The sequence below is a fragment of the Rhinolophus hipposideros genome, assembly GCF_964194185.1.
Source record: "Rhinolophus hipposideros genome assembly, chromosome: 17".
Taxonomy (NCBI): domain Eukaryota; kingdom Metazoa; phylum Chordata; class Mammalia; order Chiroptera; family Rhinolophidae; genus Rhinolophus; species Rhinolophus hipposideros.
In genome coordinates this window covers 50,960,482-50,975,504 of record NC_138063.1, presented here as the reverse complement: position 1 = coordinate 50,975,504, position 15,023 = coordinate 50,960,482, and the positions used below count along the sequence as shown (strand labels likewise).

The following is a 15,023-nucleotide window of genomic DNA, read 5'->3' as shown; positions in this document are numbered from 1 at the left end:
ACCAAGGCTTTATGACCTTTTCCAGCCTCATCTTCCACAACTAGTTATCCCTGTTCACCCTGCTATGCTCTCATACGTCACCATCCTTGTACATGAAGCTACCTATACCTATAACACTATGTCACCCTATACCTCCCTCCCATCCATCAGTATCAAGGTTAACCTCCCCCTCTAATCCCTCTAAAACCCCTGAACCTCAATCTCTTTTCCCCAAAGTGAAATCACTTTATAGCACCTATAAAATTTAAATCTTCACCATGCATACCAATTTCCTTTAGTAAACTTAAGCAACTTCAGAAAGGTAGGTTAAAAATTTTTTTTTTTAAATCAAAAAAACAGTACCTGCAAACAAACCCAGTTTAGCTCATACTACGTAATTTGGAGCATATTTGCCTGGGACTCTTCAGATGTCTCACCTACAAAGTGGGATAACACCCAGCAAAATATTCCACAGGTAAAGTAGCTTTCATTCTCCAACAAGGCAAAGCAAAAGGTGTTTAAACATGGTCTTTAATGTTTATTGAATGAAAGAAATTTCCAACAACTGGTTTATAACATGCTTCCTGACCTGATTCAAAAAATGGTGAGGCAAGGTTTCCCAATGGAAAACCAGGACAACATAGTCAATGAACCTATAATTTATTACCCAACGTACTGGCCTGGTACTAAACAATGCCCAAAGAGAAGGGAAGTCCAGCTATCTGTATCTTTCAAATGGAGACTGAGTTCACAACTTTAATATAAAGATGTGAATTTGCAGTGTGCCAATAGTGGCATACTGAACCTCACCATATAAACTTGAATATTTGTTCATTTTCTCTTTCCCCTAAACTGTTTAAGGCTGTAGCAGGCAGAATAATAATGCCCCCAAAATACCCACGTCATAATCCTAGAAAGCCGTGCATATGTTAGTATACACAGCAAAAGAGAACTATGGTTGCAGATGGAATTAAGGTTGATAATCAGTCGATCTTTATTAGGGTGGACCCAAGAAAAATCACAGGGGCCCTTAAAATTTGGAAGAGGGAGCAGAGTCAGAGGATATGTGACAAATGACAGAAGCAGGGTCAGAGTGCTGTGATGTGAGAGTCTGACCAGCTCTTGTTAGCTTTGAAGACGGAAGAAGGGAGCCATGAGCCAGAAATAAGGGCAGCTTCCCAGAGTCACCAGTCACCATAAAGAAATGTAGCTCTCGCTGTATTTCTCCCCTAGAATCACTAGAAAGAAAGGTAGCCAACACCCTGATTTTAGCCCAGTTAGACCTATGTCAGACTTTTAACTTACAGAATCATAAGATAGTAAATTTGTGTTGTGTTATGTCACCAAGTTTGTGATAATTTGTTATAGCAGCAATAGAAAACTAATGCAAATGCCTTTTAAAAAAAATTTAAGAACTCCTTTCAAGTCCAGAGATACTCTGGGCCATCGCAAAATTAGGTTTAAGAATCTCTTATGGAATAGTATACAGAACTTAAACTTTAGAAAGAAAAATGCCACCACTTCTAGTATGGCTGAGTAGCTATTATCCAGCCAAACCCTGGAGTAATAACTATAACCTCTGGACAAAATATTTTTTTAAAAATTAGGGAAAAAAAACTTTCTGAAGGCCTGGAGAAACACCAAGTGCACACAGTATAGGAGGGGTGCCTATACTTAGGAGAAGCAAATGAGGGTTTTTGTTTTCTTCCTTTACATGTTTTAGCCTGAAGGGAGGCCCCAGGCAATTAAAACTCTTAAGAGAAAACCAGCAGCCCTAACGGCTTGAAGAACCACAGGAAAGTTTGGGACAATCACAGGCATGGCATAGCAGGAAATCCCAGAAAAGGAAGTGCCAGAGAGAAGAAGGCCCAAATACTGACTCCAAACCATGCATCCATGCACAGGTGGCAGACTCCAAGCAGCTCTGCTGGAACTGAACCAGTATTTGAGTTGCTGCCCATAAGGGAGTTGGATTGTAGTTTGAGTTCAATTAAGTTAACTGCCAGCAACACTATCACCACCACCACTCTTTGGAAGAATTAACAAAATCTAGAGCCTCTATGACATATCATTCACAATGTCCAGGATACAATCCAAAATTATTCAACATAAAAAAAAAAAGAAAAACACAATCCATTTTCAAGAAAAAAGACAATGAATGGAGATTACTGAATAATTTCAAAGCTGCTACAACCATGCTTATGGACATAAAAGAAAATATTGTCAATGAATATGAAAGACAGTTTGAGGAATATAACAAACAATGTTGTAAAGATTTTGTAGGGTGTCAGAAGGGCACAGGTCTTATTTAGGGAGACCACTTCATGGATGGTGTAGATGCTTGATCGCTGCACTATACACATGAAGCTGAAGCTGAGTAATACTGTATGTCAACTATAATTATATACACACACACATATATATATATACACACACATACACACACACACAGTCACAGGATATGGAGAACAGCACAGGGAATACAGTCAATGGAACTGCAACAGATATATACAATATCAGAGGGGCAACAGATTGGGAAAGGGAGGTTATCACTTTGTGAGGGGCGATATGTCTATTACATTGTTTTGTACACCTGAAACTGATAAAAAAAATGCTGTGAGAAAAAAAAAAGATAGCCACTATTAAAAAAGAAACATGAAAATTCTAAAACTGAAAACACAGTCCTTTACAATGCCACAACCCTCTCAGCACTACTAAACTAAGTAGTAGCTTAGGAGTGAGGCACTGATGAGTTGTACAGGGATGTCAACATTACAGAGAGCCACGGGCGATTACTGAAGGAAGGAAGGAAATAAACCTATTCTGAATATCTATTGCTCCATAATTCATCATTTTAGGTAATTCTTGACAATTACTTGATTGGCTATTACTGCACTTTACAGAAAGAAAAACGGGGATCAAAGAGATTAAGAAATATGGCTGAAGGTCACCCTAGTGTATTCCAAGCACTTCCAGACACAGTATTAAGTTCTTGATATTTTTTAAGCAATGAAGAGCTGACAAGCCTGTGGCTGAAGGAAATGACAGCTAGCTAATAAAGCAGAAATTATAATAAGCAATTTTTTTTGAAAATGCAAATGGTTTCTTTACAGGTTTCTTTTAGGAAAGGAATTTTATCAGTGGGACCTCTTTATTTACACTTTTCCTGATTTTTCCTAGGACATTCTGATATCCCGCTATTTGTAGAAGGTTAAAAGATGGGCCTGATTATATAAGTTATAGAACATCCTCACAATGTAATGCTACGCAGCCTTAAAAATGACAGTATAGAAATATTTACTGATAAGGAAAGATGATCAAAATGTGTTATGGAAAAACACACGTTACAAAACTGTGAACAATTATCATCTGATTAAAGAAAAATTCTGTAAAGTCTGTTAATTGCAGACATCAGAATGTTAACATTTTGGTAATTTCCAAGTTGATGAGACTATGGGTGATTTTTATTTTTTGAGCTTATTCTATTTGCTGTTGCTAATATTATGTTTTTCCTACAATGCATTACTTGTGTAGTAAAAAATTAAACTTGTATATCAAACCATCATGCCATATACCTTAAACTTATATAGTGATATATGTCAATTATTTCTCAATTAAACTAGAAAAAAATAAAAATTAAACTTATTCATCAACTCAACAAATATTTATTGAGCACATTACTACGTAACAGGTAATGTTTGTTAAAAAAGAGAAGTTGCAAAAACATACAACTTGATTAAAATTTTCTTCCACTATGTGAAGTTATTGTTCTTTTTAATTAACACTGATTTTCAATTTGCACCTCTAACCTCTCTGCCTCAAAAACAAAATAAACTAAAATCTATCTGTTCTATATTTCTATCCTTCCGACTACCGTTTCCCCGAAAATAAGACCTAGCCGGACCATCAGCTCTAATGCGTCTTTTGGAGCAAAAATTAATATGAAACCCGGTCTTACATAACATAATAAATATAATATCTGGCCTTATATTAATTTTTGTTCCAAAAGATGCATTAGAGCTGATTGTCCAGCTAGGTCTTATTTTCGGGGAAACACGGTAGACAAGGTCTGCTCCTCATTTTCTCTTACCTGGGGTTCTGCAAGAGCCTCTTATCTATTTAGTCTCCCTACCTCTGGCTCCAATAAAATCTATTCCACTTTCAGTCCCATACAGTGATTCATTCAAAACAGAAACTTGACCATGTCCTTCTGCTCCTCTGAAATCCTTCATTGCCTCTAAGATAAAGCCAATTTTTTTTTAGCATGGCATGCAAGGAGCTCCAAGATCTGGATCCTGCCCACCCCTCTCATTTCATCTTGGAACTCACCTTCCTTCCAACAATGGAGTCCAGCAACACTACTTGAAGCTTCTCATACCACTAAGCTTTTTCTTGCCAACTATCAATAGTCTTTTCTTATGTTGTCCTTTCCACCTAGAGTACCCTCTCCTCAATTGGCTCTGACCTCATCGCTAATCTGCTAGTACTGTCTCCAGGAAAAATCTTACACCATCTTCAAACCAAACTGACTGACCTTATTCATAACTCTAACACTGTACGATATTTCCCTTAATTCAAAGTTCCTCTTACATGAGACTATTAACTATACAAGAACAGGGATTGTTTACATTTACTTCATATCTATAATAGGGGGAATAGTACCAACCTCATAATGAAATTTAGAATGTAAATATTTAACACAGTGGTTGGCACACAGCAAGTAGTCACCAAATGTCATCATTATCCATACTGTTACCTGGAGTCCAGCAGTGTATGACCCACAGTAAGACCTCAAACGTTTATTAAAAAACTAAACTGCAAATTGAAACGTTCCCATTTAACAAAGTGAGAAAAACAACCAGTCACTAGAAAGCTAGAAAAGGCAGTGAAGTCACCACGCACACTCGGGTCTAACTCTAAAACCCCGAAGTCATGCCATGCTACTATGCACTGTCTCCCTCTCTTCTGCTGAAAACTGGCCCAACCTTTCCAGTTTACTGCAAGGACAAAAAGGCTTCTTTCTTTCCAGTAAATGCCCGGTTATAATCGTCATTTCTGGAATCTGCATTTTTAAGCCAACTTGAGTTGTTTCAAATTCTGAGATTCAATTTCCTTGCTGAAAATGAGATGTACTTGGATCTCAAAAGACCAAACTAAAATCCTGCTATGCAGTATTTGTGGTGCTGTTCTCTCCGAGTTCGATAGGTTTACCAAACTTTTCCCATATGAAGAGCAACTGCAGTAAATGAAGTACTATGGTTACCTTTCTCTTGGCCCAAGGAAACGCTCATAAACCAAGCAAGCCAGAGCCTATCACTCCTGAGTTCTCTCCAGTACGCTGAACCTGACAAGGTCACTAGGCTTGATATGCAAGGTGCTTCCTTCCGGAGCGGGGATACTGGAAACAGATCTGGCCGACTTAGGACAGGCGTTGTGTTCCGCGCTAGAGCGAAAACAAGATACAACAGACACCGAGCAGCCCCTCCTCCATCCTTTCCTTCACCAAATTAGGCGTAAACCTCCCAGTCCTGTGAGGAAGGCCCTGCACCCGCCGCAGTTACATCTGCCGACCCTCTTGCGGCGCTCCTCGCTCGCGGTGGAGCTGCAGCGGCCTCTCCGGGGAGAGGGCGAAGGCCGCAATGCCCTTGCCGCCGCCTGCAGGCCAGTCCAGGGCCCAGGTCTCTCCTGTGCTCACAACAAAGGGCAAAGAGAGAGGGAGAAGGGCGGCGGCAGTGCCCGGGCTCACTCCGAACCTCCTTACCCAGTATGTGGTGAGGCCAGTCGCCCGGGCCCGGAGCGCCGCAGACAAGAACATGGTGGACCAAACTCTCGGCCCTTCCGCGAGGCGCCCGGCGAGAATCCGGAGAGCCGGGACGCACGACGTGCGCGCGCCCGAACCAGGCCCAGCGCGTCCAGTTGCCTACGCGGAAGCGGCGAGGGCGCGCGGGGCCTGCTGGGGCCCAGTAGGCGGAGACTTTGCAGGGAAAGGGGCGGAGCGAGGGCAGCCGGGGCCGTAAAAGGCAGGGTCCCGGGGAGCGTGCTGAGGTCCCAGCCTTGAAAGGAAGCGTCCTCCAGCTGTCCTTTGGGCCCTTGGGGGATGAAACGCCGATCTGGATTTATAAAGTGAGCGTCCCTCCTGGAGAGCCTTATGAGAATTTAAATCACCTCTTTTTTTTATTGTGGTTATTTTTTAAATTCCGTTTCAATCCTCCAAAAATCATGTTTTACCAAAGTGTCGAATTGAAGATACAGAGGGTTGCCACCCTGTGAGCTAGGCGTAGACCTTGGTTCCCATTCTTTTGCTTTAGAGATGTGTGCCGACATATTTAGAGATGAAATAATATAATATCTGGAGTTTGTTTTAGAATAATGCAGAGTGGGAGACATCAATGAAAAATGATTGGCCCTGAGTGATTGACAATTGAGGCTGTGTGGTAGTTCTCTTAGTATTCTCGGTACTTTTGTACATGCTGGAAATTTTCCATAGTAAAACTTAAAAAAAAAAATCCACTTCCTTCTTGATGTTTGTTTGGTCATCTCTGGAAATTCCAACAAGTACTTATTCAGTAACAGCTGTAATATGCACTGCTGTTTCCTGCTGTAAAGTTTACCAGGGACTTACTGCCTCTTGATTTTTCCCTTCTCTGCCTTCTTTTCTTGTGTGTCATGTCCTGTATCCACCCCCTTTCTTTTGCCCATTTTCTTTGCTATAATAAACTTAATAATTTCTGGAACTTACAGCAGTGTAGGGATTTTAAAAATGTATCCCTCATTATTTTAAAAACTCTAAAATATTCCATTGCAACTCCTTATGAATCATTTTACAAATAATGGAATTCAAGTCACAGAGGGCTGCCACCCGGAGAGCTAGAATAAATACCAAATGCCTTGGTTCCCATTACTTTGCTTTATCTTTTACTTTAGTTTCTCCAAAACTGGCTGCAGTATTTCCCTTTAAAAGGGAAAAATATCCTGGCCCTCAATGTTGATTTAAATTATTATAAAGCTACCTAATATATATAAACCCAACACTGTTATAACACTGTACTTATGAGTATAGTTCTTATACAACTAAAATCAAAACATATCACAAATTAAATACTTACAAACTTACAAATAGATGATGCTGACTGATATGGCATGGATTCTTTGAATCTGGTATGCATTCTTTTGTTGGATTCTATTAGGGCCTTGTCTGACCTAGTCTAGATTAGTTCTCACAATATCTTCCTTAAATGTGCCTGCCTTTACTTTCATTACCACATTTACCATGAGGTTATAACTTCCATTGGTGCAGAAACCTGCCCTTCCCAACCCTTCAACAACTTGCAGTGTAGCTGACATATGGAAGGCATTCAATGTTGGTTGACTGAAAATTTTGTACATGGTGCAAATATCTGGCCTCTCTAAAAGGGTTATAGTCTCAGGTTGAATTTATGCTTATATGTACATGTATCCATGAGAGTGTATTTTGCTGCAAGTAACAAGAGAGCTAAATAAAGTAGATCGAACAGTATTGGGTACGTTATCTCACATGAAAAGAGTTCCAGAGATAGAACAGTTCCAAGAATAAATAATTCAGATAATTCAGGATGTCCTCAAAAAATTGAGTGCCTTCCATCGTTATATTCTGCCATATCCAGCTGTGACTCACAAGATAGCTGCAGTAGTAGTTCCAAGTAGTATATGTAGATGAAAACAGTCCAAGAAGAAAAAAGAAATTCTTGCCTCTCAGTTGTCTCAGATGTTCCTTGAGCAGATTTCTTTGTCTCATCAACATACCTATCACAGTAGTTAAGAGAACAGGCTCTAAAATCAGACTGGCGGTTCAGATGTTCCTCTACTACTTTCTAGCTGTGTGATTTTAGGCAAGTTAGTCTCTCTGGGCTTCAGTTTAGTATAGTACATATCCTCATAGCTTTATTATGGGAATGAAATGAGTTAAAACCTGTAAAGTTCTTTTAAAAGTACATAGCAAAGTCAGTGCTCGGTAAATATTATCTTGGGGTCTTCCACAGTAGACTAGCATCTTTGGAGTTCACAATCTGCAGACAAGATATATATATCTCCTTAATGTCTGTGGGGACAGAGCCAGGAGTAATTTTCAGGCTCTCGCCCTCACGTGGAAAGGTGCTCACTCGGGTGGTAAATGGCCATCAACTGTGATTGGATGGCCATCAGCTGTGGCTAGTTGGCCGTCAGCTGTAACCAGTGAGCCATTGGCCACTAATATAACTGCCATGGCTACACTAGCAGAAAATGGGGGGCTAGCAAGAAGATGGTGGCTGGCAAGCGCGGATTGCAGTTAGGACAGTGGTTTGCAGACAGTGTGGCTCCTGCTTCCTGTGTCTCCAACCCAGCCACCAGCGAGAATATGGTAGTATGACTCCCCTGTCTATGGTTCCATGGGTGTTCCTTTTTGGCTTCACGATATCCTGCGTTCCTATGCGGGGAGCGGGACTAGAGACCCCAGAAGAGACCCCATCTGTCACCCTGCATGACAGTGTCTGATGGTGTCATGCAGGGCGGCCTGCAGGGTCTCTGGTCCCACTTCCCACACAAGAACGGAGGATATGGTGAGACCAAAAAGGAACACCCACGGAGCCATAAGTAGGGGAGTCATACCACTATATTCTCGTTGGCGGCACCCGCCTCTCTGCAATCCGCTCTTGATAGCTCAGCCACCATCTTCTTGCTAGCCCCCATCCTCTCTCTGCTAGCGTAGCCACGGCAGTTATATTAGTGCCCAATGTCTCACTGGTTACAGCTGACAGCCAACTAGCCACAGATGATGGCCAGCCAATCACAGTTGATGGCCATTTACTACCTGAGCCAGCACTTTTCTATGTGAGGCCGAGAGCCTAGAAACTGCTCTCTGGGGCTCTGTCCCCACACTCCACCCCTACAGGGTCTCGCCTCACAATGTACGTGACAAGCGTCTTCCGCGAGGGGCCCTGTGCGAGGAGCCTGGAGGTGAATGCAATATCCTGGTGTGGGGACAAAGCCCCCAAAAAACAGTTTCCAGGCTCTCGGCCTCACATAGAAAGGTGCTGGCTCGGGTAGTAAATGGCCATCAACTGTGATCAGATGGCCAGCAGCTGTGGCTAGTTGGCCGTCAGCTGTAACCCGTAGGCCATTGGCCACTAATATAACGGCTGTGGCTACGCTAGCAAGAAGGAATGGGGGCTAGCAAGAAGATGGTGGCTGGCAAGTGCGGACTGCTGTTAGGCAGATTATGTAGATCCTGCTTCCTGTGTCTCCAGCCCAGCTGCCAGCGAGAATATATTGGTTTGACTCCCCTACCTATGGCTCCATGGGTGTTCCTTTTTGGCCTTACCGTGTCCTGCGTTCTTGGGCGGGGAGCGGGAGCGGAGACCCTGCACGACAAATGGCGCAGCGAGCAGGGTCCCTTGCACGACACCTGGACACAGCCAGGCTCTCTGGGCACAGCCAGGGTTTCTCAGGATACCACCAGTACTTCTGGGCACAGCCAGACTTCCTGGGCTTCTTAGGGTACCACCAATTTCCCTGGACACAGCCAGGGTTTCTCAGGGCACTGCCACTCTCTCTGGGCACAGCCAGACTTCCTGGGCTCAGCCAGGGCTCTCAGGGCACTGCCACTCTCTCTGGGCTCAGCCAGACTTCTTGGACTCAGCCAGGGCTCTCAGGGCACTGTCATTCTCTCTGGGCCTCTCAGGGAACCGTGCTGGAACAACAGCAGCTCACAGTCAAGGTGCTTACATATTCTGGATGGCTGCCAGTCAAGACACAAAAACAAACATCCGCCAGTTCCACTATATGGTGGTATGTTCCCAAACAGTCAAGAGGTCCATTAAATTAGGGATAGAAGGCAATTCCCCATAGTCCATAGTCATTTGCCAAGGCTGTGCTAGGGGTAAGGGATGACGTTGACCTCACCCTCATCTCTCACGGAGGACTCAGCAAGTGTTTCCTCCTGGGACTACAAGTCCTGCATCCGGGCTGCCTCAGCAAGCACTTCCCAGCCCACAGGGCGGCAACAACCTTCGCTTTCTCCGGCCTTTGCTGGTTGGGGAACCATCCATGTCTTCCCACCCCTCCACGGGGTCCAGCTCTCCAGCAGCTGCTCCTCCTGGTCTTCCTGAGATTGCGTGTTCATAGGCAAAAACTGCTCCACCGCCCTTCGGGGAGCTTTGGCTGGCACCGTACCCTGCTCGCTGCGCCATGTGTCCTGCAGGGTGGCCTGCGGGGTCTCTGGTCCCGCTTCCCATACAAGAACGCAGGATATGGTGAGGCCAAACAAGAACACCCACGGAGCCATAAGTAGGGGAGTCATATCACTATATTCTCGCTGGCGGCACCCGCCTCTCTGCAATCTGCTCTTGCTAGCTCAGCCACCATCTTCTTGTTAGTGAAGCCATGGCAGTTATATTAGTGGCCAATGGCTCACTGGTTACAGCTGACGGCCAACTAGCCATAGGTGATGGCCATCTAATCACAGTTGATGGCCGTTTACTACCTGAGCCAGTACCTTTCCACGTGAGGGCGAGAGCCTGGAAACTGCTCTCTGGGGCTCTGTCCCCACAAATGGGAAGCAAGAATTTAGTGTCCCCAGTTTCTGTTACCTAGGAGCAGAGTGCAAAGAGCAATATTTAAAACATTAAGAATCAAGGATAAGGGAGTGTATAGCCTGTTAACAATTTCTCAAATATGACACAGAAAGTTAAATGCTTTTAGTTCAACAGTCATTCAAATGCCAGTAAGTGTGACAGCACTCTGGTCACTGGTCCAAACAATGTGTTAATGTGCAGCATGACTGGCTTATCCTTGACCCAATAACTCTCAAGTGAAAACATCAGGATTGATATTTCTCACACCTGGTAATGTGAGTTCATTTCTAGAACCACCCCACTTATAAAATAACCCAATGCACAATCAACTATTCTTCTCAGAGTCCATAGGACAGAAATGGGGGTACTGTTTGGGAAATTCCTTTTCTTCCTCCCACTCTCAAAGCCATTGATTTTGCACACAAACCACCATGGACATCAGTGACTTCATTAACCCTATAGGCTTGGTTGAAATTGGCTTGATTACATATATGTAATGAACATTATGGCTGCCTGGTTAAGAATATTTTACTATTTTAAATGAGTGCTGCTACCATAAGCCCAGAGAAGTTGGCCCTAATCATAATGGTCAACCTTAGTTAAAGAATGTGTATATTGGGGTTGGAGTGGGGGACTTGGAGGTAGGGGCGCGAGAATAATGACCAAATATGGGAACTTTGGCTCTTCCATCCCTCATTTCTTTTTCATTTAAACCATCACAAATAGATGCTATTTACATGGTATAATGAAAACCATGAGGTTTGTAATCAGAGGGACTTGGATTTGAATTTTGACCTCATCACTTACTAAATTTTGTGAAGCTTTGATTCTCAATTTCTGAAAGTACAGTTAGAACATTAAATCATTTAGTTTATGGAAAATGATTAACATGGTTTCTGGCTTGCAGTTCTTTCCAGTATTTAATAAGGTAATCCGCTCTATCTGTGGAACACTTTAGTCAGGTATTCTAACTTATAATTATGTCCTAGGCCATATCCTATTAATGAAAACAGCCTCAGCTGGATCACAGTATACTCTGCCTCTCACATGGCTGCTCTAACAATAGTGACTGGCCTGCATTACCGGCTTTTCTAATGAATAATGTGAAATGCAGACCCAATCTTGCTTTGAGGGAAGAAGAGGAATTAAGAGGCAGTTGTTATAAAGTCAAAACTCGAAGGGGTAAAAGTAATAAAGTTGCTGTTGGATGAGTAGGAGAGAGTTTTAGAGAGGTGGAAGAAAAAGTACTTCAAGATGGAAATTGAAAGATGCAAAGGAGTGTGATATGGTCCCAGTGGCACACTGAAGTGTTAGACCTGTTTCATGCTGTGTCACACTGAAATGAGGTAGGTTGGAAGGGTAGTGAATAACTGCAACAGCCTTCCCAATTCTTCTCAAGTTAACCTTGGATACATGGGACCAAAAGGGGAAATGGAAATCAAAAGGCCAGTAACTTAACTATATAAACCTCAGGAAGAGACTGTTTAAAAAATAATAGCAGAATGTCCCCTAAGTCATTATCAGATTCAGGTCACTTATAACCTACTGTGGGACTGAATCCTAGTGGTTTCCATGGCTCAAGTGAAATTTTCTCTCAGAATTTGATCAGCTTCCCTAACAAGTAATCAAGGTAATTCAACAACAATGAATACAATTTTTGCCTAACAGATTGGCAACATTTTAAGATTTCTGATTGATAATATTGGTAATGTGTGGAGCAACAATTACTCATCTAGTGACCATAGTAATTTAAATAAGATTAGCCTCTCCAGAGGGTAATTTGGTATTCGGTTTGTTAATATGCATATCCCTTTACCCAGCAATTTTACTCCTGTGAATTTATCCTAAGGGAATAACTAGAGAAGTATACAAAGTTGCATCTACAAATATGTTCATCACAGTGTTATTCATCCTGAAATCTTGGAAGCCATGTAAATAATAGTCATCAACAGAGAATTGATTAAATGAATTACAGTACAGCCATATAATGGGATGTTGCTCTGCAGAGTTAAAAATAATAATGAAGATTGGTATTTATCATAAAGGAATAATGTCCAAAATATGTTGTGTAATTTTTAAAATTTTGCAAGTCATGTAAAACATGCTACATTTTTTTGTATGTGCGTAGAAAAAAATATAGGAAGGTACACATCGAAATGTTAACAAGAGTTCTCTCTGGGTTATGGGAGTAAAGGTAATTTTCATTTTTTCTTTACATTTTTTGTACTGTCTGAATTTATGTCAATTAACATGTGTTATTTTTATTACAAGAAAAAATAGAGCTATATTCATTTTGAGAAACATCTAATGAAGGAAAAATAAAAGTGAAAAATTAATACGTAATTCTTTTCTATACTCACTTATTTTTAGTAGGTGAAAGCCTCTTCAGAGTGTATTTTCTTTTACTGCTATTAATTTTTATTTCAGTTTTTAATTTAGGGCATTGATGAGTGTGGTCTGGGAGGAGGGAAATGGGCCAGTTGTAAGGCGTTTGGGGCAGTTTTAATTCTAGGCAGAAGAAACAGCTCAGGACTCCCTCCCATGAGGCCCTCCCACTGCTTCTTAAAATCTCTGTGCATATCTGAATTCATGTCTTCCTTGACCAGTAACAAAAAAATTCATATAAAATTTCTTTAAATAGCCAATTCTCCTTGCTTGCATCTACTGAGATGCAAAAATTATATTGCATCTCAGTAGTTCATTTCCTTTGTATACTTATGTGTTGTAGTATAAATAGCCTAAGCTGTATAAAGAAAGAGTGATCAGAACATGGTGAAATTGGTCAGAAGAGACTTTCATTCATTCATGTACTGTACAAATATATTTTTAGCCCCTGTTATGTACTAGGCACTAAGGCACTGGAGATCCAAAGATGGAAGATCACAGTCCTTTTTTGGGAAGACCTTACACACTGCAGAGAAACAATTATAATACAGAATGTATGGGCAAAATGAAGAGGGAACTTAGAGGAAGAAGTGCCAAAGTCTTACTGGGGGTTGTTAGTGTTGGGCTGACACTTGAAGGCTACATAGGAATTTGTCATAAGTAGCGTTCCTGGGAGATAAGTTTTCACGTGAAAGAATTGAAATATAAGTATTGTTGGAGAACAGCTAAAAGGTCAAGGTGACAAATAACTAACCTCCTAAACTGATTCTGCTAATAAAAACGGTTAGAGGAGATATTTATCCCCTTCCTTTGAGACCCACTTCCTACGAGGTAATTTTAGTGCATAGTAGCAAAGGCACTTGATGTTGATGCTGGAGCCTTCATTATCTTTTATAGAAGCAAGAAGCTTTTAGCAGGGACTTGCACACTACTATGTGTTAACTGTTGTGTGTTAATATCAAGTGATAGATCTTTTAAGCCAGTTTAGAATAAGCTGTGGTTACAAGGGAGGTGGAAGGACAGGAATTGTATGAATTCTGAGCTAGCCTGATTTGAGGAGTCCTGGTATCAGCATTTTAGAGCAAGAAAAACTAGAAGAGATCTGCTCCAATTTACTCAATAGGTTAAAAAAAAGTCTGAGATTGCTAAGATTTTAACAACCGCCTTCTTCTATAATAATACATTTACTAAATAAAATGTTCTGCTTAATAGTGCTCTAGTACTATTACTAAATTTAATGGGAAGATTGATTTTGTTCTTCTAGAGAGTAGAGAAGTAGTAACACTGTTTCCTAGCTCCAGCTTATGTGTTTCGTGTGTTTATATCGTCAAAGGTCAAAAGCTGACTAAGAACAGATGAGCCCTTTCCGTTTGCATCATTTTTCAATTTTTCAAAGGACTTAAAATAAACTATCGTTTTCCATTATTTACTTAAGGGATCTGTTTTGCAGAATTTGTGGTTCTTGGGAACCCCCCTGTCGTTCTTACGAAGTACACAATCAGATTCTTACTCATCTATCAGCCTCTAAGGAATGCTAGCATTAATATGCATGGTGTAAATCACCCAAAACAGAACAAGAAAACTGAATTGGCCAGTAATATTTGTGACTTTCCACAATTATCTTATGTGTATAGAATCAGAAAATCTATTCCTTGAACTAGAGGAAATGATAGCGATAGAGAGGGAGAAGGAGAGGGTAAGAATGTATATCAGTTCTGAGACCAAGGATTAATTTCTCTGAATAAAAAAACTTCCTTTACTAACCAGCATTTCATCTAATGTAAATAATGACATTTTTAAAACCTATTTGAACTGTAGACTTTTAAGAGCTTACAAAAATGTACAACTGACATCATGTAGAGAAGGACTTGCACTAAGTTTCATATAGATTCACTCTTCTCCTGAACTCCAACTTGAAATCTCTGAGATGCCACTCTCCAGAATACACGCAGAACCTAAATCTTTGTTAGTCAACATCTGTAAATAAATCTAGATTCTAAATTCTACTTGCCCAATTCCTCATTCTGACAGTAATGGCAAATGTAGATTGTACTGCATACAGTTTCTATT

The 15,023-nt window shown here is 41.3% G+C and overlaps 1 protein-coding gene across 1 annotated transcript in view; it reads right to left on the bottom strand.

Annotated features, from left to right (window-relative positions):
* NDUFV2 (NADH:ubiquinone oxidoreductase core subunit V2) overlaps nucleotides 1-5,906 on the bottom strand; it is a 31,207-nt gene extending 25,301 nt beyond the window's left edge. Inside the window, exon 1 of the mRNA XM_081079024.1 lies at nucleotides 5,741-5,906. Coding sequence (XP_080935150.1) covers nucleotides 5,741-5,794 — 54 coding nt within the window. The 5' untranslated portion in view covers nucleotides 5,795-5,906. The remainder of the gene's footprint in view (nucleotides 1-5,740) is intronic.
* Between the last annotated feature and the right edge of the window lie 9,117 nt (nucleotides 5,907-15,023).